General features: G+C 38.8%; 1 protein-coding gene across 1 annotated transcript in view; it reads right to left on the reverse strand.

Moving 5' to 3' along the window:
* Window positions 1-27,542, reverse strand: part of MYO16 (myosin XVI) — a 599,120-nt gene that overhangs the window by 168,367 nt on the left and 403,211 nt on the right. Inside the window, exons 24-26 of the mRNA XM_075562598.1 lie at window positions 22,503-22,678; window positions 20,035-20,115; window positions 19,469-19,674 (exon numbers count right to left, since the gene is read on the reverse strand). Of these exons, the coding sequence (XP_075418713.1) occupies window positions 19,469-19,674; window positions 20,035-20,115; window positions 22,503-22,678 (463 nt within the window). The remainder of the gene's footprint in view (window positions 1-19,468; window positions 19,675-20,034; window positions 20,116-22,502; window positions 22,679-27,542) is intronic.

Consider the following 27,542-nt stretch of genomic DNA (forward strand, 5'->3'; position numbering starts at 1 on the left):
AGCTAGATATCATCCCATCACAGACAACATTGTACTTCATGATGGATTTTTCAATGTCCTTTTGACAACGAATGCCATGCCATTCTTTCTTGACTGTGCTATATCTGGCACAGTACAGCATATGATTTCTGATTCAAAATGGCCAATATCAGTCCATTTTGAGTCTCTGATGACTAGGAAATCGATTTTTATGGATTCCATTTCATTTTTAACCACTTGCAAGTATCTTAAATTCATACTTGGCACATTCCAAGTTCTGATCATTAGCAGATTTTTGCATCTGTCTCTTCTTGTCTTAGTCTTGCTCCATCAGCAAAACCAGATCCCAGAGGCTCCACTCTCAGAGACTTAACTCCATTCCTGTAAGTGTGGTTGACTCTCTCCAAGGAAGCAGCCTCTCCTCTGTCTCATTTTGAGTGGCCTCTGACCTGAGGGGCTCACCCTCTGGCGCTATCTTCAGCAATGCTCTGCTCCCACTCATTAAGCCTTCAGCCTCTGACCATGTTTCAAAGCTATGTGTAAGGATTTCAGAGGCTACTTCCTATGACGTGTGCAGCTGGTTCCTTCTTCATTGTCTGATTTTTGTCTAAAAACTCTGCTGAAACCTGTTAACTTTGGATGACCCTGTTGGCCTTGAAATACAATTGATGTATGAATTGTATGAGTTTTGGGATCCCCCAATAAAATGATATAATAAAAAAAATTATGACATAGCTTCCAGCATCACAGCAAACGAATGCCACCAGAGTGTGACAAATTTACAGACATATGGTGGATGCAAAAATATACAGCACATAAAAAGTAAAATTAAAGCTTGTGTAGTAGCCTATGGAAATGTCAAGGTATTCAAAGAAGTAGACACAATGGTCATTGAGTCAATTCAAACTAGGTTTCATTGAGTCAGTTCAAGCACCTTGTGACATTGTGGATATCAGTATGCAACACTGACCAGTCTAATCTTATGCTCACAATCATTCCTATGTCAGACTCCATTGTTACAGCTACTGTGTCAATCCATCTCATTGAGGGTCTTCTACATTTTTGCTAGCCCTCTAATTTACAAAGCATAGTGTCCTTTCCCAGACGCTGGCCTCTCCTGATAATAATGACTTTCACAGGTACTTCTGTTAACAGTTCTTTCAGTTTGAGAACTGCTGAGCATGTCCTTCTCTGTTGGATGTCTACCTCTAAGTTTTCACACCTGTCACTCGAATACTTTGTTTTCTCAAGACCTTCTGGTTTACTCATATCTAATGTCCTTGAGATCTCCCACAGTTAATCTCGTATGTATTTAGTTGATAGTGTTAAATTCATGTCTCACAGTCTATGCTCAAGATTGTGTGTTGGTTAAGAATTGATGAAAATACATATCTCTATGTGCATTTTTTCTACCAGCTTACTATATACCCATATTTCTAATTTAGCAGAAGCAAATATGTACATGAAAGAAAACAATTGAATACTTTTTCTTAACAGTTTGAATACATTATGGACAGATTACCAACTTTTGACTAATTCATATGATATGATGTTCTAGCCTTTGGCCTAATGCACTTACTTGATATTTGGCAATTTCTAAATTATGGTGTTGGTGAAGAATATGCAAAGCATTATGGACTTCCAAAAGAATAAATGGATCTGTCTTGGAAGAAGGGAAGTGAGAAGCCACTTTAGATGTGAAGATATTGAGACTTTGTCCTACACGCCTTAGCCATGTTATAAGAAGGGACCAGTTCCTGAAAACAGACGTTCTGCTTGTTCAAGCAGAAGAACTATGAAAAAGGAAGATCCTCAACAAGATGGTTTGGCACAGTGACTGTAACAATGGGCTCAAACCGAGCAATTGCGAGAATGGCACCGGGTTCCATCCTATTGCACAGAGGGTCACTCTGAGTTAGGACCGACTGACTGGCACCTCACAGTGGCAACATTGAATAATAATTAATGCCAATGAAATAAAAGATGGGAGCATTTCTTATAAAAATAGTGGATATGAATACCTCAGTACCATCTAAAAGAATTACAGGAATATTCAATTAGCCACTCCAAATAGAGATTCTGGAGGAGAAAATCCATATGGATTATTAGGAGAAAGGGATGACAAGGAGAGCAAGGAAGGAAAGGAAAATGGAACAGAAAGAGAATGGGAAGGTGTAAGAATTGTAAGCAGTATCTTTGCCAGCCTTCAACTAGAAAATAATGCACTCATTTTTAATCTGAAATTCAAATATAACAGGCCATGCATATTGTTCTTTGCAAACCAACCTGCTAAGAAGCCCTACTTTGGCTATTGTTAAAGTGCCTGGTTGATGACCTTAAGGTTGATGGTTTGAAACTTCTAGTGGTTCTTGACTCACTGGCAGTCAGCGTTTGTTGGTTTCATTGCACCTGCAGGAGGAAGACTAGGCAATCTGCTTCCTGACAAATGACAGGGGACAAAGGGGTTCTGTGCGGTCACTTGGAGTTGGAATTAGAACCACTCGATCAGGGTGCTATGAGTCGGAAGCGACTCAATGGCCATGAGTTTTGTTGGATCCGATGAGGATTCAAGGCTAAGAGTCAGTGACTGCAAGGTTTTATTCTAAATGAGGAAAAAGGTGTTTATATATGTATATGTGTGTTTAATAAAACAGGTTTATAACCATTGAACCAACTAGCAGGGACACAAGACGGAAGAGCGCTCACTGGAAAACACCAGAGGTAGTTTGAAAAATGTATTAATTGTTTCAAGAAAATTATCATAAATATTAGGCACTAGTTTTACACCACGTCCTGTGTAAGGTCCTGGGTACATGGTTTGAAATTGGCATTCTGCATATCACTGAAATAGTTCAGAATTAATGTGCTAACCTAGCCAATAAACACATGTGGGGTTAATTGAAGGGCAGAGGGATAATGACCCGGTGAGCCTCACCTTTCTAGTTTTTGGGTCTCTTGCTTTCTGATAGTCAGACCAGGGTGCAGCTGCCTTAGCCCGTTCCCTGCTTCAACATGCAAGGCTCACTTCCTGTGAGACATCCTGAAGAGAAGCCGCATGGACCTACCCTGATGCAGCCCTGGGTGCTGGAGCAGCTGTGTGGAGATCCCTGCCAGCGCTGAGATGCTTGCACATTCACTGACTTGGCTTTCCTCCTGCAGTCGGCATCATTGTGTGTGTTTTGTGAGATGGAGGTGAACTTTGTAGATTGGCATGGGACATATGGGCTCATGTTGGACTTAGGAGCTTGGGCAGCACTGGGTTGGGATGCTTTCTTAATGCACACTTATCCTTTATATAAAACTCTCTCTTATACATATGAATTTCTTTGGATTTGATTCCCTCATTTACCCAGACTAACACAACCACTAAGGTTATATCTAGGTAAGGCAGTTAGAAGATACTATTGCACAGTGAGAAAAAGAATCTCTTGCCATATTCCAAATCATTCTCAGTTTCTTTTCAATAACAAAAAGCCGAATTGGGAAAAGGTACCTCTACCATTGCATTTCTAATTTATATTACATCAAGGAATATAGAAATTATTCATTCTCAGTAAATATACACCACGGCACGAGAGTAGTAGTTATGAAGCAAATTCTGATTCGTATTGCTAAACTGCTGAGTTTGTGAAAATGCTCTGAGGTGAGAGGTCAATCAATACCATGAATAAATATATTGGGACAGGTTTAGGGTTAAATTCACTCCTTACTATCAGAATATTTATGATTTATTTGGAGTGATGGTAAAAGTACCATAAAGCATTCAATATTTGTATGTAATTAAGTATGTAATTAAGTTTTGTTAAGTTCTGAACAGTTTCATTCAAGTGTGGGAAGGTGATTGTGACATTAATATCAGTATTAAAAATTGTATTTTCCTACACCAAATATACCTTTCATTGGGCATAGTGTTTTTGAATATTTTTGAATAGTCCATGTCATGAGTCCTTTTCAAAAACCTTCTCACACTAATTCTATAAAAGTCAGTCTTGAAGTGATGTGTAAACCACCTCCATGATAACTTTCTAGTTGTAATTTATTTAACCTTATTTTATTATTAAATAGTCATTGTTTTATCAAATCTGGGGGATGTAGTTGGCAATGCACTGAGCTGCGCACCTCAAGGTCAGCAGTTCAAAACTACCAGCCTGCTTCTGTAAAAATGTAAAGTCTCAGAAACCCAAAGCAGGCAGTTCCCCTTTGCTGGGCTGCTAAGAATTACTATGAGTTTGAATCAACCTGCCATGATAGCAATGAGTTGGATTGGGAATTTGGCTTACTAAATCTAATGTATAAATACTTCTATTTCTGAATTTTGTAGTGACTTAATGGTTGTTGCTTCAAAAAAAAGATGAGATATGATTTTGATTGTTGCCACCGCTGGTATTTTAGTTTGTGAATGAGATTCTGAATTTTAGGGTCACAGTGGTCAGAGCTGGGGAAAAAGGTCACTTTGCCCCAATCTCTGAACCAACTGTCAATTGTTGAGCTTACTCACACTAATCCTCCTCAGGCGTTCCCCCACTGCTCTTTCACTATGAGCCTAATAATTTTAGGATCATTCTGTAATATTCATTTTTCTGCAAATACCATGGCTCTGAATATACTAAAATGTCCTTTCTATCACATGTTAGCCTATGTTTCACAGCTGTGTATGGAAATATGTTGGAACAAAAAGAAACATATTGAGATCCTTTGCCATAATGGACAGGGAGTTATTAGACTCTTAAGAAAAGCTTTAAAATATGTTGACATGACTGTTTTCATTCTTTACCAAATTACAGATTTTTTTTAAACTGTGGATTTTCTATCAAGAAAACAAACTGATTTCATTCCAAAATTAAATTCTGCTAAGGATCTATCTTTATTTCATGCAATAAAAATACTTATTCAATAAGTGATCACCAAAGGAAAAAATTTAAATTTAAATACACTACAATGATGTTATTAGTTCTAGACTTGTTCCAAGAGTATAAACTGGAAATTCTATAAAGCTTATCATCACTGTAAATTATCTGATTAAAAATATCTCCGATAGACTTTTGGACATCAAATATAATATCCATTGTGATATTATATTTTTAGTTTTAAACATATTTCTGCTTCATAAATGTAACATTCATCTTTGCAGTAGTATTACAGATGATGTTTTAAGTTAAAATATATTAAAAAGTTCAGGGTTCATAGTGGAAGATCATTGGTAAATAAAGAAGTCAGAGTTCTGAAAGGAAGGTCAATTGTAAAACTGAAAACACCTCATATAAGCCACTTTTCACACCCACATAATATAGAAGTAGCAATTCCTAGTTCGCTACAGAGTTACATAACTATAATTTCAGCAATGGTTCACATGGCTTAATTTTGATTTAAATTATTATTAAAAAATTTTTAAATCATTTCAATGAGGGCTCATACAACTCTTATCACAATCCATCTATTCCTTCATTGTGTCAAGCACACTTGTACATTTGTTGCCATCACCATATTTATGACATTATTCTTAAAAATTAAAATGAAGACAAGATCAGGGATCTCACCCTAACATGTGGAAATCTGAACACAACCAAAGGACACATTTCTAGTTGACAAAGAAATGGCAGCAACTATTTTGAAACAGTAAATCATCTTGTGTAAAACAAAAACCAAATTCACTGTCACCAAGTAATTATGACTCATCGCGACCTTATAAGACAAGGTAGAACTCCCTTTGTGGGCTTCTGAGACTGCACCACTTCATGGGAGTAGAAAGCTTCATCGTTTTCATGTGGGGCAGCTAGCTGGTGGTTTCAAACTGCTGACTTTGTGGTTAGCAGCCCAAACACGGTGACCCCAGGACTCCTAAAGTATTTTGTGTAGGCTATCAATAAATACCACATATTGGACATAATCTTTTCAGTTAAAATCATAAAACTGTCAAGAAAACTAAACCAATGTTCACTTATGTCTTTGTGCATTCCCCAAGAGTTGTTAGCCATCTGTTGTTTGCTGTTCAGCGGGGATGCATTGTAATTCCTTTCTTCATCGAGAGTATGGTCTAGTGGAGTGACAGACAGTAAAGAAGTCCTAGTAAATGAATGAATGGAGTCACAAGAAAATACGTGAGGGGTAAAGATGGACAGGATACCCTACCCTACTCTTACAAGGACATCTCAGTTAATAACTTGCCTCCTGAAAGATACACTCGTAGGGCCTTATTTAATGCAAAAAATTCTCCAAATTATTCAACATATTACAAGGTCACCCTTGTCTTTGAGAACAAAAAGTATAGTTGAGCAAAGTTAATGTGTGGATTTTTCCCTGCTGCTATTGCAGTCAGTTGCCGTGATGCCAGTATCTGTTCACATGGGGTGAATTATAGAGACGATTAGCAGCACATGGCAGTAAAAATAAATACATAAATAAAAGATACTCAGAAGACTTGAGTTCACGGAAATAACAAGAAAATAAAAAAGAGTGATATCCAGGCCATTATAAGTCATAGTGACCCTATGTGGCATTTCTCAAACGCTCCATTTTTATGAGAGCAGACAGTCTCAATTTTCTCTTGCAGAACAGTGGGTTCAAATGGACAACCTTGTGATTAAGCCCAATGCCCAATCCACAGTTCCTTAGCAACAGGAAGAACAATTGACATGTAACTGGAAACAGGCACTGTCAACTGTGTTATTCAAAGTTCTACTGTATATTGTATTTGCATTCTGTACTGCATGAAAAAGTGGCCTCTTTAAACCCCCCTTTGCCCCTTTATGTTTCTCAACTACAATGGGTTCTAGAATCATTATTTAGTCTAGATAAATACAATGTAAAGTGAAGGAATGAATTTCAGAAACTTGTGTGAGTGTTTGGGGTCCATGGTCAGATGACCCCTTGTCGACCATTTACTCACAGGTCTTGTTAAGTGAGGCTCATTCAATTAATATAACTTTGGAGTCTTTCAATTAACCACAGCCATTTAGATGACTGACATCTCAGATTGCAGCTAGTGAAGACTCTCTGATTCTACCAAGGTGCCTGGAGCCGTTTTAACTAAGACTGATTAAAAAAAAAAAAAAGAAAATGAAAAGGTAATTTGAGAAATAGAATATAACCTAAGCATATGACATTCTCAATTTTTAACTGATAAAGGCCTGATAATCAGATTTCAGATTCAATACCTGTACAATGAATATCTCTGGACTTCAATTTATAAGGATAAAGAATCTTTGAGCTTTCATTTCTCACTGGAAACTTAATCACGGAACTTAAGGGTGACATTTTGGGGAATATCCAAGTGGTTGCCATTTTATCCTCTCTTGTTTTAATATTTTCATTTATTCTTGTAGAACATTTGACAGACTGTACAGGACGTGGTTTGATATGGAAATGAAGGAGAGAATGTACTTATAACCTTGAATGTTGAGTGGCCTTGGACTGGATTGAAGTAATAGGTGATTGACGTCTTTCAGATTACACTGGGTATAAAAAATATATTGCTTACTTCTCGACTCATGTAGATCCCGAGAGGAAGAGTTCTCTATGTTCTGATAGAAGGAATGTTCTTCCCCTGAGGACTGTGGTCAAACCCTGTTTTCTTTTGTGTGTATGTGTGAGAGTTTGTTTTGGGTTTATGCCTATATGTGTAACTGGAATTTCTCTACAGGAGTTTCAATAGTCCTACTCTTTAGAAAGCAGGGAGCCAGGCTTCTCTTCCAAAGATCCTCTGGGAAGCTGCAAGCTGTCACATTGTCTATTCGCAGTTAACACTGAGCAGTTAACACTGGCACCACTCAGGGATGTCTTGTTACAGGTTTAACTGGGTAAGTGCAGAGTTTTCCCAAAACAAAATGATGCCAGGTGTTAGCCTGGAAAACCTCTCCTTCACTCGTTTTTTTTTTCTCTTTTCAATAATTGGAGGTAGCAAGACATTGTGGGCTTTATTCTACCCCTTACATGTCCCAAGGAGAGGCATTATAATCTTTTGCACATAGGTCTTTCAGCAAGAGATACTTTGCTTTTTTCGCTTTATTCTCCAAGCTCTCTCGGAGTCAGATGGACTCAATGGCAGTGAGTGAGTGAGTGAGTGAGTGAGTGAGTGAGTGAGTGAGTGAGTGAGTGAGGCTCCAAGGTCTAAACCTTCCTGGCAGCCTCCTGCACTGGAAGCCGTTTGAATGCAGGTTATTTCTAAGTAGGAGGGCAAGGGTCAGAATGCCTCATTTGGCTTCTATCAGCAGACACACTAAGCACTGCTCTCTAGCTAAACTCTACTTGCAATAAAGGTGACATTTCAATCTCTCATTTGCTTTTGTCTCATTTCTCATTTTGTTCAGAAATGGATAAAATATAAAAAATATTTATTCGACCCTCTCAAAGATCACCGAAATGATGTTCTGATGGGTTTTTCTTTAGACTTCTAGATTTTCAAGATAAGTTAGATATAATGAACCCAAATTATCATATGCTAATAACCATATTTGATAAAATCATTCTGCATATAAACAGCATTAAATAATTGAAAAGTGATAAAAATAAGCACCTGGTAGGTAATTTGTCAAAAACAGACAAACTTCTTCATTCTTGAAAGCAAATAATTTTGTGATTGCAGGTTACTCAATATAGTTTATAATCACAAACATTAAAATACATTTCTGAAGGAGGCTGGAAAGCCCAAAAAAAATAAAAAACAAAGGAATAATAGTAAGATTCAGAATCTGGAATTGAAGACTTTATGACTCAAAAAATGTATTACAAATTCAGTGACTCTCTCAAAATATTGAAATCATTTTGAAAATAAATCCCTTTCTATTTTCCTAGAATAGTAATAAACAGTGTGGGCTCATTTGTTTCATCTTGAATCCTTATCAAGTAGATTTGTTTATTAATTTAAAATCACATGGACTGAGAGTTTTGGTATTTATATAAGGTTTTTCTAACCAAAAGTCGGCTGTAATTTAGGTGATCCCTAATTATAATGACCCTACTTCTGAGAGTTTGTAAATCTTTAAGGCAGCGGACAGCTTCACCTTTCCGCCATGGAGTGACGGGTGGGTTAGAAGTTACTAAAGATGTTCATTTTCACGTCGTTTTGAATAAAAAGCTGGAGCTCTTCAATGTAATGGATCACTTTTCTTAATCTCTTTGGTGCTATAAGTTCAGCAGTTATGATCGATCCTGCCATGTTGCATTACCACCCTCCTCTGGTTTCCATGGCATGGTTTATAAGTGATCAGGATGGGAGGGACTGCTGTGCATGAAACTCCATAAAATCACTGTTGTTTTTTTTAAAGATACAGTAATGATAAGGTAGAGCACTTTTTCCTTTTTTTTCTAATTCAAATCATACCTCTTGCAGGGAGCTCTTTTCCCCACTGATGTCATAGCTCTGTCCTGGCACTCCTGTGCAATTTCCTATAGCTAGACAATCAAACATGAGGTAACAGAACATAATGGGAACATGGAGAGATCAGCTGATCTGAAACTGAGCCCAAATCAAGACACGTCTTACATCCTGCGGTGTGCATCCTGTATCCACTGATTCATGACCCTACCCCAGGGCATAACCCCTAGAAAGCTCCGTGGCCTCAATTACAAAGAGGATTGAGAATTATACTAATTGTCCAAGCCATAGGTCCTACAACGATTAACTGAGATGCTACTTGCAAAGTCTTTAGGTCAGTGCTTAGTACTTAATAAATACTGATCAATATTAAAATAAAAGCAAATTAAAGAGTTGCTAATTATTAACTAAAGAAACACTAGTATCTGTATGCTGTGAATAACTCCCTAGGAAACATTATCTTGAAGGACAAGATGATGAACCAACAGTGATGAGTTCAGAGACTGACCACAGCCAGTACCTGGTGATCGTGTGTAAGGATGCTGGGGAGGCTCCTGGTACTGATAGTGTCTCCTCAAGTCCTACTGACATTCAGACTCCAGAAAATGCTGGTACAAATACCAGTAAGAGCAGATAAATAATATAAAGTGAACCAAACTCACCACCACTGAGCCACTGCTGACTCATAGCTAGCCTATAGGACAGGGTTGATCCGCCTTGTGAGTTTCCAAGACTCAACGGTTTACTGTAGTAGCAAGCACCACTTTTCTCCCTAGCAGCAGCTGGTGGTTTTGAACTGCTGACCTTAGGGTTAGCAGCCCAACAAGTAACCACTATGCCACCAGGGCAGCTTTGAATCCATAACATTAGGATAGGAATCAGGATCTGAACAAAATTGTGAAAATAAATGTCAAAATCACATCTCCTTATCTGCCTATCCCCTCACACTCCGTAGGATTTCCCCCCTCTCTTTCAGAAAGTAGGTGAATGAGACTCGACTACTGGTTGGCTGCCTTAGTCTCCATCCTCCATCACTGCCTGCTCTGAACATAATGTTTTCTGGAGCACTGCCATGTGTATTCAGTTATTTATTGTCTGTCTAGGGCTGTTTTCGGTCCCAGAAGCAGCGTTTTCAGTAGTTGCATCTGAAAGCATATAGTCCGCATAGTTTAAATTACGTATTGTCTGCTCTGCCACTGGAAAAGTCCGTAGACACTTGGGCCAGATTCTGGGGGGACTTCCCTTTACTATTTCATCATTTTCTGAACCCCTTTCTTCCAAGCTACATTCGTCTTAAGAAAAAGAAAAATTAAAAAATCTGCCAAACCTGCAGGGTAGTTTTAGTGCAAGAATAAGGTTAGATTTGCAAAATTGCCTTGAATAAAATTTACCATTTGCCAGTGAAAACTTTTGGAATATTTAAAATGCTTAAAGCCTCGTTAATTCATATTTCCATTAAAGATGTATTGACAGTCACCAGCATAATAACACACACGACTTTGAGAAGATTTCTACAGACATCTGTGACCCTAGTGAGTGTCTGCATCTTTGGGTGGCTGCTGCCCATTAGTTTTAATCCAATAAACTGAAGTGTGTCTTCTTTCATCCTCTGCCCACACCCAATTTAATATCGTGGCTGTGTTCTTTCATGGCCTGACCTTTCGGCAACAAGTGTGCCATTTAAACCAGCTAAATGATTCAGACTATTTCTAATAGGGATTTCATCCAGCAACAATCCGACAACAGGGATCATGAGCCCTCGCCCTGCCAAGCATAATACCAAACACTGCATTGCTTGCACTAGACAAGTCCTCCTGTCTTTTCCAGAAAAGCTCCATCATTGAATAGTAAACCTCTCCGTTTACTGATGCTGCCGCATTTCCCCGGGTGACCATCAATCCTTCTCTGAACGAATGATGAGCATGGCAGGGCCCACAGAAGCTTGCCACCCAGGGGCTAGAGTTAGATTCCAAAAGCTCCCCCTCCTAAATCTGGAAGAGATACAATTTAGAGGATTAACACTCTGAGAAAACAGAGATACATATTGAATTACAGCACAGTCCTGGATGGATATTGGGGGGAAAAGCATGTTAATTGTAATGTCACAAACACCCTTGTTTTTTTAACACAGCCTCTTATTATATCTTTCAATTTATAATTTATGAAAAAAGGAGATAGTGTTACCTTATGTAACATACAAAACTAGCATGTATTTACTGGGAAAAATAGTGGCTGATATGTATTTATGAGCATGGATATATTTATTGTTCCTAATGCCTTGCGCCAGTAGTATGAAACATTGGGATACCTTGTTTCTAAAGTTGGCCACTATGATCGTTTGAGATTATGCCAACTAGCCTTTCCTGGGTACAGGTATGGAGAAAAGTTCAAGCTCTCCATTTCACCCCAACCTAATGGCAGGCACCATGATGGCATCCTAAGCCTTTTTGAATATGAGAGAGAGAATTAGGACAGTTGGATCCTCTTTGGCCTCTGCATTCTGAGAAAGCTGGATAGAGCTGCATCTGATTCCTTGATCTCTTGTTGTATTGCCTGTTGATGTTAATGGATATCTGATGGTGGATTCATTTGGTTACTCCTGCCATTGGATCCATCACCTTGTGCCCCCTGCTAATACTGCTTTATACTTCTACTTTCAGTTCATCAGCTTCCACACAACAGGAGATATCTGATTTGAATCAGACTAGATTTACCAATGTGTACAACTGTATAAAGCATTTCTCGATATATAACTCTTTCTATACAATACGTACAAACACCACTGGTTTTGTTTCTCTAGAAAACCCAGCCTAACAGAGCTACCATATACTCCTTCCTTCCCAATGGAGGTATGAGGACAATTCCTCCTTTTCCTTACATCTGAGCTGTTTCTGTAAATGCTCCCATCGACAGAATACAGCGAACGATATGGAGGATCTCTGAGGTACCAGACTAATAAGTGAATATGCCATCGTGGATAGCCAGCCACTTTGGGGAATCAGCTAGTATCCACTTCAGCTCACATAAGACTGAAACTTTAGGAGACAACTAAATAAAGAATGTCCCAACTTTGACTAGAGAACCCACAGAACTGTGACAAATGATAGGACGCTTCTGCTTTATGTCCCTAAGAGTTGGCTATTCTCATCTACAGCGATAGATAAAGAACAAGACGACTACATTGCCACCCTTTGCTATGCCTTTTGCAGCATTACCTGTGAAAAAGAACACTTTCCTATCCTACTCATGTTTGGCTAGGCCACTCGCCTGACTTTCACCAATGCAGGGCAAGAAACAGGCATATGGCACGTCTCAGTAGAAGCTGTGACCACCGTTAAGTGGGTCAATCATTTGTGTTTTCTCCATGACACAGAAATACCGTGTCCGAGATCTGAGATATTCCTTAAGACTGAATCCAGAAGGAAGTATATAGTCGGCTCAAAGCTGACTACAGCTGGCCGGCACCACCGCGAAAGCACCATCAAGTATAATGGGAGAGTGTGGCTGCTGCAACTCCCTAATATTTGCGGGTTTTGTTGTGGCTATCGTTGCTGTTCTTTAGAACCCAGAGTCGATCTTTGCATTGCCAGGAGAGAATGGTTTCACAGAAGAATCCAACCAGCATTAAGGAACACTGTTGACACATGAATATATCAGATCTTCTCAGCTCCATTTCATAGAATTCTGTTGACCAAGCGTGTGTGGTGCACATTCTGCTAGAGGACAGAAATGAGATACCGGATTTTCCCCTGAGGCGGGGATCGTCTAGTCCAGGGGTCGACAATCGTTTCCTGTAATAGGCCATCGAGTAAATATCTTAGGCTTTACCTGCCAAGAAGCAAAATCGAGGCTATTATAGAAGTGCTTATACAAGCATTTAAAATGTGACTATTTAAAATTGTTCAAAAGCATTTCTGTTATATAAAAAGTGGCTCTAAGCCAGATTTGATGCAAGGGCTATAGTGTGCTGACCTCCTGCCTAGTGACTGAGAGTGGAACTTAGATGGATATTTTCACTATAATCAAAGGAGCATATCATAAATGCACCGAGTATATGTTTTGAATAATTGAGAAGAAACACAAAAATTAAAGTTTTATGAAAGATTTTTCTTAGTAGAGGGCAACTGAAAGGAACCTAAATATGGAGGAACTGTTAACTAATTCATGGTAACTCCATAGGACAAGGTAGAACTTCCCCTGTGGATTTCCAAGACTGTAACTCTGCAAGGGGGCAGGACGACCTATCTTTCTCCCAAGGAGTATCTGGTGTTTAGAACTGCTAACCCTAATACAGATTCACTATGCCACTAGAGGAAATTAGGATAGAAAGGATAATAAGATTCCATGAACAAAACCAGAGTTTTGAAACCCTATGGAAAGGTCAGTAAAGATGCATTGCTATAAAATCATAGAAATCACTCTTTATTAAACAAAAATATCAAAATGTGAAGCTACTGCTTCTTGACATCTCTCCCATCTAGCTCTCCACACTTCTGAAGGCAGGTTTCCACCTCCTTAACCCTTCCTTCAGCTTCAGAAGTTCTACTCTGTCCTATAAAGGCTCTAAAGAGTTGAAAGAGATTCAATGGTGGTGAGTTTTATTTGGGGTCGGCAACCTCACCCTCCAAACACTGAGAGCTTAGCTAGCTAGACCCAGAATAAGCCAGTAATTTGAGCTTTTGGAGGAAACCAAGTTGTGTTCCTTTTCCATGCTCTCTCTTCGAATTTGGGAAACCAAAAACAAGCCTGTAGGGCCAGGATCTGAGCTGCAGAGTGGATGGGCTACGGTGTCCTGGCTAACAAAATTCCTGTCGGACAGGCATCCTTCCCCTGGAGGAACGGCCAGGTACGTTATTATCATGGAAAAAGGTTCCTCGGATCCACCTTCCTGAGCTTGTTCTGACCAAGACAGGTCTCAATTTTCTGAAAACTTCATAAAAAGTTCCCATGATTGTCCTGTATCTTTAGATAGTATCTATGAAAGAGCCCCCTTTGGCATTCCAAAGTGTGTGTGTGTGTGGGGGGGGGCAGTGCCATAACCTTCTATGCTGATATCTCTGCTGTGAATTTAACTCGTCTAGCAGATGCCCTCAGAAACCACTGTGGTTTTGAAAAATAGCTTTATTGAGATCTAATTCACACATGATCCAACTGAACAGGTCAGCCACATTTGGAAGAGCTGTGTAGGAACTTTAGAGCATTTCTTCTGTCTCGTCTTCACTGTTTTTGACTTGCCATTTGCCTCCAATCTCCCCTTCCTTGCCTTTAGTAAATATTAATTCAGTTACTGTAACCATAGATTTACCTATTCTGGATTCCCTATAGGGAAAAATGCACAAAGCAAAGACAAAAAAAATCCCCAAACACTTGGCAACAATGATAAAAATAAAACTGAAAAATCTTAATTAAAAAGAAAGCAGAAAATATTTTTTAACTGGGATATATTTAAAATGGGTCAAAGGGGAGATCAGATCATAAGGTATTACATGTTAGCCTATCACCAGTTTCCAGAATCCCCTTTACAATGCTCTCTGTCTGATCTGACGGCTATTTGATTAGACATTTTAAAGGTATCAAAATCCTGAAAGCAATACTTTTTGACTTTACACTCATATGTTCATGTAAACTATACATTTTTCTCACATCTAGTAGCATGATCAAAATATTTTTAAAATTCAAACATACTTTGTACAACCATGTTGCTTACTGACACCAAATGAACGCAAACACACCTACAACCACAGCTCTGCCAATTATGGATCAGCAGTTTCACTAACCGTTCGGTTTTTGGTCCCCTTTATATATTCAAACTCATAGAATCACCGTGGGAGACAAATACTTTAAAATCGAAATAATATTGCTCTGGAGTCTCTGAAACCCTATGAAGAAAATAAAACCACATGCATAGGATTACTTTTAATCAAAGTAGGTTCCTCGTAGATGATGCAGTTCTCCAGTGTCACTTAAGAAGACTTACAAGATAAGCAGCTCTTTATGATAACAAAGCTGCCAGGATGCAAATGAGAAATACCTTCATATTCACTCTGAATTCCAAGAAAACTCTCCATTATTGACATTTATTGTCATGTTAGTTTTCAGAAATAATAAAGACTGTCCGAATAAGTAGATGCTTGATGAAAAACTGGACATTTTGTGTGATAAGCGTATTCCGTCTGTATGCTTAACAAAAGCATTTGCTTTGATGGGTTTTATTTGCTAACATTTATGGCAAGGTGATATGAATAGAAATAAATATTTTACAAAGGAATGATAAGTTCTACTATATGATATTTTGGCATCTGAATTTTTTTTTAATTGCACCTCTAGGCTTTGTTTATGTAATGATACTGCATTGCCTGGGGCTATTGTCAAGTAAACCTCCTGAAGGCTCCAGAAATACCCCATTGTGTTCTTTCTAGATTTAAAGTTTGTACGCTATATTTTCTTCAAGTTCTTAATAAACATTTATAATGCCTCTAAATCAGTGTTTATTTGATGTAGTATTATTTCTGGATTTCAACTAAAATAAATAAACAATCCCATTTCTAGTCTTATGCTATTGTAGGTAGGGATGGTGAGAATAAATCCCATCTTAAATGAAGTGAATCTTATTTTTTAAAAAACATATCTTGAATGAAAAAATATCACATTTTAAATAAGAGAACCATTTAAGAAATGACAAGCTTTATTAAAAAGTACATTTCTGTCCCACCTAAAAATATATATAAATTATTTATATGCTCCATTATTTGCTAAATAGAAATATTACTTTAATTGAAATCTCACTAATTTGCAACACCAGATTCTTTCTGAACACTTACTACACATACGAATTGTGAGTGAATGAGTGGTCCCTGCCCAGAATATTAAAAGGGACACACATATTAAAAATGACTCCATTTTAAAGATATGACTTGCAAATACTATTTTAATAAGGATTATTTCTGACAGATTATATGTCAAAGTAGACTTTCTATAGAAAAGATAAGAAGTTATATATATGTATATGTTTATATACAATAGCATATATAATGAGATATATAATTATATGTGTACATTTAAATATATATTGCATATAAAATATATTATATATAAAACGTGTTAACATTTTATATATAATATATGTTAGATAAATATATTTTATACAATATAAATTATATTTATATAATATAGTGACGTATTTTTATATTTCTATATAAATTTATATTTATTTATTTATATAAATGTAAATATACACATGCATTTTCCAACAGTTCACTTTTTAAAAAAATAAATTAGCATACTTTCCATCCTAAGTGAGAAAGGCTGGAGGATGAGAAGAAAAACACCATTGTATCCAAGTAACTAGATGTCTTAAATCAGTGGTTCCTAATGGGTTGTCTCCAGACAAGGAACATCAATACCCCCTGACAAGTTGATAGGATCCTACGTTACAGACGTCACCAAATCTTAATGTATTTGAAACTCTATAGTTGATGCCCAGTAAGCTGTCTCTTAACAAAACTTCCCATCATTCTGACACCCACTAAAGTTGGCGAAGGAAGATTTTAGATACTCTTTACCATGAAGCTTCTACTGAAAACCACATTCCACTGTGCAAGGCAGCTGATCCTAAGAGACTGCCTATTTCCTAGCAGGTAACACTCAGCCATAATGATAGGCGTAGATGGCCAAATATTAAACCTACCACAGACTGCTAAAGGGTAAACAGATCTGCCTCGGAACAAGTACAGCCAGAGTGCTCCTTAGAGACAATGATGGCAAGGCTTGTCTTGCATACTGGGGAGATGCTGTCAACAGAGACCAGTCCCTAGAGAAGGACACCAGCGAAAACGAGGAAGGCCTTCAGGAAATGGATTCACACAGTGGCTGCAACAATGTGCTCAGGCAAAGGAGCACTTGTGAGGATGGCGCAGGACCGGGAAGTGTTTCGTTCTATTGGGCACAGGGTCGCTATGGGTCAAAATAGGCTCACTAGCAGCCAACAACAACAAAAACTATTTCTGGATCCCTGGTGGGACAAAAGTGAAGTAGTTTTACTAACCAAAAGGTTCTTTACCAAACCCACCATGCAAACACATGCTTTTCTCTACAGTCTTCCTTATTCAATAGCCACATTTCGCAGGCTCACGAGGCAATTGAAGATACTTGGCTTGGGTCAAGCGCACCTCAGTCTTCAAAGTACCATCCCTGCTGTTCTACACTGCAAAGAGGTCGCATGCAAAGGTTTGCCTAGTGCTACATGGGTGCTGAGCTTTGACAGCTGCTTCCATGAACACTGGCTGTGGATCCAAGCAAGACTAAGCCCTGGACAACTTCCACCTTCTCTCCATTTATCATGATGTCCCCTACTGGTCCAGTTGTGAGGACTTATCTCATGGGAGATAACTAAAAGGATGGATAAACCAATGTTTTGAAACGAATTTTGATATCAAAGATAATTTAATATGATTTTATTCTTCTGTCACTTGGCCTTTAGAAAAACACCAATCGACATCATTTTTCAAAATGCATCTCATTACTTTCAGAACACCAAATGCTTCCTTTTGCCCCCCTGCCCCGCCATCATTTTATATTTTAATGCTCATCGTTGTTAGGTACCATCAAGTCAGTTTGGACTCTGAGTCACCCCACGTGACAGAGCAGAACTGCATCCTGAGGTTTTCCAGACTCTCATTTCCATAGGGGAAAACTGCCAGGCATTTCCCCACAGAGCCTCTGAGTGGGCTGGACCCACCCATTCTCTGGTTAGCAGCCAATCACTCAATCACAGTGTCACTAGACATTCTCATCTTTTACACCAAGTTAGCGCTTTCAAAGCTCAATGCCAGACTCACTAAAAGCTTTCTCTGATCTCAAATGAATGCCTCCCTGTGCTTCTTGAACCCTTTGTGAACATATTCTAATCATCAAGAGCCCGGAGAGGCTAGTGTTTGTACACTTATTCAGCTGCCTGTTAAGCTGCAAACATCATTGAGCTACAAATGTGTACAACCACAGGCAAGTGCCTACAGTAAAGCTTGGTCTAGAATAGTGTGGTCCACCAGAGATTCATTAATTAAGTTAATAGGTATAAATTCATTCCGTTAAAATGGATTGTTCTGCATCTCAATTTTTAAAAAGCAAGCTAAGGTTTCTGATAAATGAGAGGTAAATATGAAGCCTGAACAGAAGGTGTTATTTAAGGGTGAGTGTGGGTGTAAAACGGAGCCCTGGTGATGCACTGGTTAAGTGCTCGGCTGCTAATTGAAAAGTTGGCGGTTTCACCCCTGCCCCGCCCCGCCCCCCCACCCCCATCCCACCCTCACCAGTCTATAGGAGAAAGCTGTGGCAGTCTGCTTCCAAAAAAGATGAGTTTCGTTTCATTGGAAACCATGTGAGGCAGGTTTACTCTGTCCGAAGGGATCACTATCAGTCTATGAGCACTATGACTTGACAGCAATACGTTTTATTGGTTTCGAAGTGAAAGTGACTCATTGTGAAACCGGGGTAAAACTGCCAGGGGAAAAGGCTAAGGCACACACAAAGATGAACGTGCATTATATTAATTTCTCCAAGTTAAGCGGCTCCCTATCGTGTACGCAGTAAACATTTGAGCTGGATTTATTTAACAGGCGTCAGCAAACTTTGTGGAGGAAGGACCAGATAATAAAGAAGTTAGGTTTTTCAACCCATTCTACCTGTCACCACTATGGTATAAAAACACCAACATGTAATATGCAAATGAATGATCCTGGCTGTGTTCCAGTAAAAGTTAATTTACAAAAGCAAGCAGTCTGTGAGTTCATTCCAAGAACGGTTTGCTGAACCCCGCTCTAAAGAATATTTTGTTCATAGACATAAAGGAGAAAGTGAATATGTACACAAATCCGTCTTTTAGACAATAAACACTAAGCAAATATCATAGTGTTTAAAACCTTTCAATCCAAGGCAATCCAAAAATTTATGGGAGAAGAAAATGGTTTCCAATAATATCATCTTCTGTACAGTTTAGTGACTTGTTATATAAACGTGTCTAGTGTATTTTTCTTCCCTCAGTCTTTTATTTACTTGAGATAGAAGGAAATAAATAGCAATGAGTTTCCAAAAGAAAACCGAACATTTTTACTAAAAGACTATCAGCAGATTACACCGCAGAATGGATACACCAATGTTTTCAAGGGCAGAAAGATTTACCTTGCCAGGAAATCTGGGAAGGAAAGGCGAACTGGGTATCCATGCCGAATGATCTTCACCATTTCTAGGACACCAATATACTGGAGTTGAGCGGACACGTAAAAATTATCAAAAGTATCAGGCAGCTTTGAGTTATTGGGCTTGATGCAGTGAATAAAGTGCGGCGTGCACTGCTGAAGCTTTCCAATAATATCCGTTAGCGATTTCTAAGGGGAGAAGCAATACCCAAGTGATTATCTAAAGGAGACACTAAGAGCAAATATAAATCAGTGCTTCAATCACAACAATAAAATCATCTCCAATACGTGACCCTTCCATCCTGACAGCATGGGAGAAGAATGCAGAACCAAACTCAAATTCGTAAAACATCTAGCATCACGAGACTGGTGGAAATTGGAAGACCCGCCCGAGACGAGGAAGTTCTCAGTCACTGTTTCTGTGTGTCATTTGTTTTCTTCTCAAAGGAACTTGGGTGGTTTAAGAAATTGATAAACAGGAGTCTATGCAAACCCTTTGCAATGTAGCTAATCATCTTCCAAATTTGCGAAATCTGAAAACTCACGAACCCTGAGTTGTGAAGCCACCGAGACTGGCCCTCCCCTTTCCAGCTTTTGAAGAAATGTAGACGTTCCTTTCTTTTTTAATAACTACAACGGAAACAGAAAAACAAAAAGAGTGAGTACTTTTATTAAACCCCACGTTTAATACTTTTTCATTCATATAAAGATACAATGAGGTATATAAGAAGTGAAAATGGGGTTTTTGGTTTTGTTTCATGACTTGTAGCACATCAGTACCAGATGAGTTTCTGTGATGGAATTGTAAGTTTGGGAAATGGTCAACTACAGGTAAAGAAGCTCTTGCCACCATCCGTTCAAGTTCACTGCTGTTGTATAAATCAGCTCAAACAACATCGTGCACTCATTTCAATATGATAATAAACAGGAGCATAGATTATCATATCCTTTGGGGTACAAAGAGCTCACTCTTTATTACTAATTGTCCACATTTATCAGGAAATACAGTTTACTCTGAAGCACAAGGATACCGTTTTGTTTGACAATGATTTCATGTTTTCATTTTTGTTTCTCTTATGTGTAAGGACAATGAGTAATTGTATGGATATTTAATTTGATACTTTTTAAACACTTTTCTTTCCTTTATATTCTTTTCCAAAAGTTCTAAAGGGGCTAGTAAATTACCTGTCTATCAAAAATGACAGTCACTTATATTTTCTAAGTAAGTATTACAGCCTTCTCAAGAGAAAAAATAAATATGGCAAAGACCAAATAATAATATAAATAAAAGTCAATGAAAGTAAGGACAGAGTAAAGATAAAGGGAGGCAAGTCATAAATTAGATTCCACCATTAGTTAAAATGACCCTCAACCACCAGTATCACACTGTCTTTCACAAAATCACACAGACTTAGCCCCACATACTGCTTGAGCTAAAACAATTTATCTTTAGATTAAGAAGGTCTTGTTATAAGAAAAAGATCTGATGAACAATTCTTGTCCATGTGGTGCCGTTGCTATTTTGACAACGGCCCTTTTCCTTCCATTAAGTACACTGTCAAGTTGAAACGATTAATTATAACTGACAAGGGAATGCAAAGTCAAGGGAGTGGTGGAAGATGAACCTGTTTTTCACCAACAAAATGCAAAGTATGATGCCCAGTTAAAGGGTGGATAAAATCTTAATCCTTTCTGGGTCACCAGGGTGAATGCTGAGAAATGAGGTGGCTTGAAGGGAAGAAGTAAAGAAGTGAGGAATGGAACACTTAAGACATAATCATAATAAATAAACCTCCATCACTTGGAAGTGAACGCTCAATTTCACTTCCGAGATGAGGGAGGGACTGAATTGCCTCCCTTTTGCAGTCCTTTAGGGAAAAGGCTAATGGTATCCATGTCTCATAATGTTTAATAATTAAGGTAAAAATTATGGCTTAGACGTGTGTGGTGATTTTCTTGCTTTTGGTTGCCAGAGGATTGAGCTGGGAAGAGCTGAGAGTTACAGTGAAATTCCCAGGAATAAAGACCTTGCTTACAAAAGGGATCTCACATCTTGTTTTATGTAAAAGCTCTCCTCTTCTATGTAGTGAAATCTAACTCCCAATTAATCAATCAACTGATTCCTTACATGCACACATAGGCACACTTTGCTTCTTTGTTATTCAAAGTTCTGCTACTCTTCAAAAACAGGGCTGATTGTAATTATGCTTTTATTTTAATTGGTAAGCTAAAACGCATCCCAGCAAGGTATAGCAACTGAAATTTCTAAAATTGATTGTCCTGGACACCTTCCCAATTATATTTCTCATCTTTTATAATTCTGGCAGAAGGAAGCAAAGCCAACCAAGATACAATCAGGCAATGCAATCTTAAGAAAACTAAAGGACTTCATACATATTCACCATCAGTTTGAATCAATTCTTTTCTTAGTATTTAGTTCCTTTTTAGAAATAGCAAGAACCACTAGGTTGCATCCCTGACTCAATTTGTACAGGGCAAATGCATTTTAAAAATTAGTATACTACAGAAAGAAGAGAAAGAGCAATGAAATATACAAGAAAACATTCTACTATCTGGAAAACATGTTTGTGTAGAACATACACATACACACCCCTACAATTTATTGTTTAGAGACCTAAAACCCCTGAAGGAATGAATGTCAACATAATAAGGAAGTTAACTTTATTCTCTCTTAGCCTACTGCCCCTGAAGTTATTTGCCATTCGTCAACAAGACAGTGGTACACAGGAAACATAAATAGAATGTTACCCAGACAGTCAATAAAATGACGAATGGTGTATCCTATTGGATTTTGACTGTACTGTACAGTCCTATATGATTCGCTTCTCTAATGCTTGTACTGCAGGTAAGCATCCTACTTTTCCTTGCTTTTTCCTTTTCCATAAGAATGGCATCTCCTTTTTATTTAGCATTCAGAATGGTGCTTTTTCTGAAGAAGAAAGAATTGTACAAAACCAATTGAAAAGTAATGCAAGAAGAATCGCAAAAACCCCTACCTTACTGAGGTCGAGACAATGCTTGCTTTCTCCAATAATCGAAGGTGCTGTCATTTTCTTACTGAGCAGGGCAGATTTATATCCTCGGAACTTCAAGGAAGGATAGGACGACAGGAGGGATCCTGTTTGGGATAGCTTCGACTGGAACAAATGGTTGATCACAACATTTTCACTAGCTAGGACATAAATAAATAAATAAATAAATAAATAAATAAATACTGTAAGTCGCATTAAAATGATTGTCTGTGAGACCATTAGACTAATTCTTCATCCAGATAATTTCACCACTAAAACATTATGAGTAAATGACATATTTGGTGTAGCGATATCAGAAGGAGGCATGCATTCTTTTCTATGTCCCGAGGTCAATTCCTCTACTATTCGTCTAATTTGGTATGTTACTGCCTTTCACTATCAAGAATGTTTATCCCCTGTTTTCCCACCTGCACCTGTATGCTACACTCTTCACTCTCTAGTTGTAGAGAATAGAGTTTTATTCTAAAGAGCAGAACTAAAACTTAAAAGCTCATACTGCAGCATCTTTCCTGCATTTGATCAAATCATGACGATGTGACGGGGCACCTCCCAAAACAGGAATTGTGCTGACAGGAGTAGCGCTTTCATAGTACACATTTTTCCCTGCTGGGCTAGCATGGAGTAACTTGCTCTGAGTTAGTACACTCAGTGGCACCACCTGGGGAGTTTCTCTCCAGGTCACAAGGAATTTTTATGTAAAAGCATTTTCGCTCAAACCTTGTTCTTTGCGATGGCTGATTTAAGAGAACAGTATGCATCTGTAAGATTTTGTTTCCTGCTCAGGAAAAATGCCATAGATGCTGTTGTGATGTTGAACACAGCTTACCGGGACAGCACTATGGGGAAAACTCCAGTGTACGAGTGATTTTCTCTTTTCAGAAAAGGTGAAATGTCAGTTGATGACAAACCTTGTTCTGGATGTCTGTCAACTTCTCAAACAGATGACAATGTCAGCGCATGGTGGATTTGGAGATCACTCTCCCAGGTCAGACTGTTAATCAAGCTTTCTACTTAAAGGTTCTGAAAAGATTGTGTAACAGTGTACATCAAAAAAGGTCTGATATGTGGCAGATGCGGGACTGACTTTGCCACATGACAATACACCTGCCTATGTAGCCATCTCAGTGCACCACTTTTTTGGGAAAAACAGCATGCCTCTCTTGCCCCATTCACCTTACTCACTAGATCTCACTCTGTGTGACTTCCTTTTGTGTCTGGGAATGCAGAAGAACATGAAAGGACAGAGATTTAAAGAGTAGAAGAGGCAAAGGGAAAAAATGAGAGAGGTGCTGTCAGCCATCCAAATAGATGCGTTGAAAAATGTTTCCAAGAATGGAATTGCAGATTTGACAAGTGTATTAAGTGTAATATAGAGTACTTTGAAGGTGATAATATTGCTTTGTCAAAAAAAATTATTTCCATAGCTTTGAAAATAAAATTCTGGTTTCTGGGGGGTACCCCCTCCAAGATTGTTTTTCATAGCAACTCCTCACTGTCCAAAAATAAGTACTCAGGAAAAGAATTCTCCATTTTCTTCCCTGTCTCAAAGGAGCCGGAAGATATCCCTGGAGGGTTTTAGCTCATTGTGAAATGAAGCCGCACAGGTTTAAAGAAAGCTGAAATTTTCGAGGAATTAGGTTATACACATTCTAGTAATTCTGGGACCTCTTTTGAATCCTCGGGAAGAATTAGACCATGCATATGAGGGGTTCTGTTCGCCCATGTAAACAGCACAATGAAAGCCTTGTTAAGGTTGATTTGACTCACAAGGACCTTATGTGACAGAATAGGACTGCCTATCAGGAACAGACTGCCAGGAGAAAGGTCTTTTACCTCATGGAGCCTCTGTCTGGTTTGAAACTGGGTTGTTTCAGTTAGCAACCAAATGCTTACTTGCTGCCTCACCAGAGCACCTTTGAAAGCAATCCACATGCCAGTAAAAGATCTGCAAGGACCATTTCCTGCAGAACGTATATCTGGGCATAGATCGTGTGTAAGCTTCAGTTGCAACTTCTGTGAAATCAGGATTACAATACCGAAATTGAGGGTGACTGAAAGACTGAAATGCAAAATAATGTCTATGAATCCCTTAGGGACCAGGCTTAGTCCTCGGGACTGTTATCCATGTTCAGAATCAGAGTAGTTTCGTTCTTAGCTTTCTCAACTTTGGTTCATTTTGCTTGCCCTGGTGCAAAACAAGGCAAATAGAGTATTCTTTTGTTGTAATGCTTACAATTAGAAAGCATAAAACAATTACCTTTGGAAAAAGGAAACCACAAAGAATGCTCCCAGGAGATACATACGATTATGAAATAGGGGGTGGCTAAAGAGAACTGTATTGTAGTGATTTGAGATTAGAGGGATCAGTAAAAAGACTATTTTTTTAATATATATGTATAACCTCAGCCACTGAGTCAATACCAATGTGTGACATTCCTGTATGGAGTTTCCAAGACCATAGATTTGTTTGGGAGGAGAGACAGCCTCGCCTTCCTTGTACAGACCGGTTGGTGGATTTGAACCTAGACCTGAGGGTGGCAGCTCATTGTGCCTCTGAGGGTGCTCTGATAGAAGTATTAAGATGTGGGCTCTATAGCTACTCATTGCTATGCGGGTTTCATTGCATCAAGACTCTTTCAGAATAAAAAATTTAAAGATAGGGATGATATATATAAATATAAGTAATATATATGTAATAAGAAACAGAAGAAGGAAATAAAATTAAATCCAGTGTAAGAATGATTATATATATATCCATATATATAAAGAAGCTATCACTACAGCTAAATGGAGAACTCATAAAGCCTGTTGCCGTCTCGATTCTTCTGCCCCACTGAATTAGTTACTGTCAGTACTAGCAAATTCCCAGAGAATATTAATTAACTAAGATTATCAGGCACTTACTCTTGTTTTCAATGGCTCTTGACAGTGATAAAATATTTCACTTCATAAAATACTGTCCAAAACATCCATTGTTTCTTTATGTGACAGAGCAAGCTCGAGCAAACCAAACAAAACACATGGGTTGAAAAAAAAATGGCCCACCATCAGTTTCTGTAAATAAAAGTTTAATCAAAGCAGTCATATTTGTTTGTCTTATTCATGATTGCTCTTGGCGTCATGGTTAATGTGTTTGGCTCCTGACCTAAAGGTTGGAGGTTTGAATCCTCTGAGAAACACCTCAGAAGAAAGTGTGGCAATCTCCTGCCAGAGAAATTGGCCTTTGAAAACTCTCTGGAGCACAGTTCTGCTCCGACATCCTTGGGGTCACCGTGCGTGGGATGCATCGGAGAAGTTGGATTTTTCACTGCATCTGCAAAATAGTTGCAACCGAGACTCCAAAACTTAACCGATTTATTCTGAGGCCCTTGATGAAAAAAGCTTGCTCTCTCCTCTAAAGAATTGTAAATATAGAATGGCACATTTTAAACTTCTTGCCCTTGCTCTGGTGCACCTATATCTTAAAGTATTTAGATTAAAATGGAATTTATTTAGTCTTGTAAGTGGTTGACAAGCACCCGTAAAAGAATGACTTTAGTACCTAGGGTTTATGATGGTTGAATTTTGTCCCTTAAACAAATATGTTGAATTGCTAACCCCCGGGAACCATGAATGTGACCTTGTTGAGAAATAAAGACTTTAAAGACATTATCGGGTTAACATGAAGTCAGCTTGGTCCTTATGAAAAAGAAAAGATCCATAGAAACAGGGAGACGGAGCGAGGATGTCATGTGATGCTGCAGCTGCAGATGTAAACTCACCGGCCCGCTCTCCCCTGTCCTGGAGGGTTACTTTAAGTCAACATAGGCTCAATGACGGAGAGTGTTTTGAGTTTTACAGTCTAAGGAGTCGTGATGGCACTGCAAGTAAGCAGTGGACTTCTAACAGAAAGGTCTGGTAGTTCAAACCCAACAACCAGCCCTTCCCAGAAAACATGTGTTCTCTGCTCCTGTCAAGAGTGAAGCCTCAGAAACCCTCTCTGGGTCACGATGCGCTGGAATGGACTCAGTGTCAGTTAGCTACATTTCCGTTCTAGATGTGCACGTATGTTCTAGCACCAAGAAACACAAATAGGGTTGAAAAGGCTTGCTTAGAATTTTAGCATATATCAGGCCTTCCTAGAATAGTATGATTTAGTGTGCGTTATTTACATCACTGAGTTGTCACGTAAATGGATGATCGTACCGATAGGTGTCATAGCAGGAATCATGCTGTTGTTCGGCGCCATCGGCTTGGTTCTGACTCACTGAGACCCTGTGTGCACCAGAGGCGACATGGCCTGGTGGCGGACCGTCCTCACAACTGGTCCGTCGGAGCACTTTGCTGCAGCCACCTCGCGCAGGACCTTCCCCTGTTCTGCTGCCCCTCCGCTTTATCAAGCACGATGTCCTTCTCCAGGGACTGGTCTCTCCTGGCAACATGTCCAACGTACATGAGACAAATGCTGGCAACCTTGTGTCGAAGGGCGTTCTGGCTGCATTTCTTTCAAGACACGCCTGGCTGCTCTTTGGGCAGTCCACGGCACTTTCGATATTCTTCAATCACAGTGATGGAACGTCATCGATTTTTCTTTGTCCTTCACTTTTCATTGTCCAGCTTTCCCATCCTCCGAGGCGATGGGAGATACCCTGGCTTGGGTCAAGCTCCCCTTAGGCCTCAAAGGGCCATCCTCAGTTTTCAACACTTGAAAGAGGTCCTTTGTAGCGACTTTATCTAACACAACTCATCCTTGGGTCTCTCAACAGCTGCTTCCGTGAGCATTCATTGTGGATTCAAACAACATGAAATCCCTGACAATTTCATTGTTTCTTGACTTATCATGATATCGCCTATTAGTCCAGTTGGGCAGACTTGGGTTTTCTTTAGAGTGAGTGGTAGCCCATACTGAAGGCTGCAACCCTTGATCTTCGTCAGTAAGAGCTTCAAGTCCTCACTTTCAGCAAGCAAGGTTGTGTCATCTGCATACCACAGATTGTTAATAAGCCTTCCTCCGATCCTGATACC

This window comes from Tenrec ecaudatus, chromosome 11 (genome assembly GCF_050624435.1).
Source record: "Tenrec ecaudatus isolate mTenEca1 chromosome 11, mTenEca1.hap1, whole genome shotgun sequence".
Taxonomy (NCBI): Eukaryota; Metazoa; Chordata; class Mammalia; order Afrosoricida; family Tenrecidae; genus Tenrec; species Tenrec ecaudatus.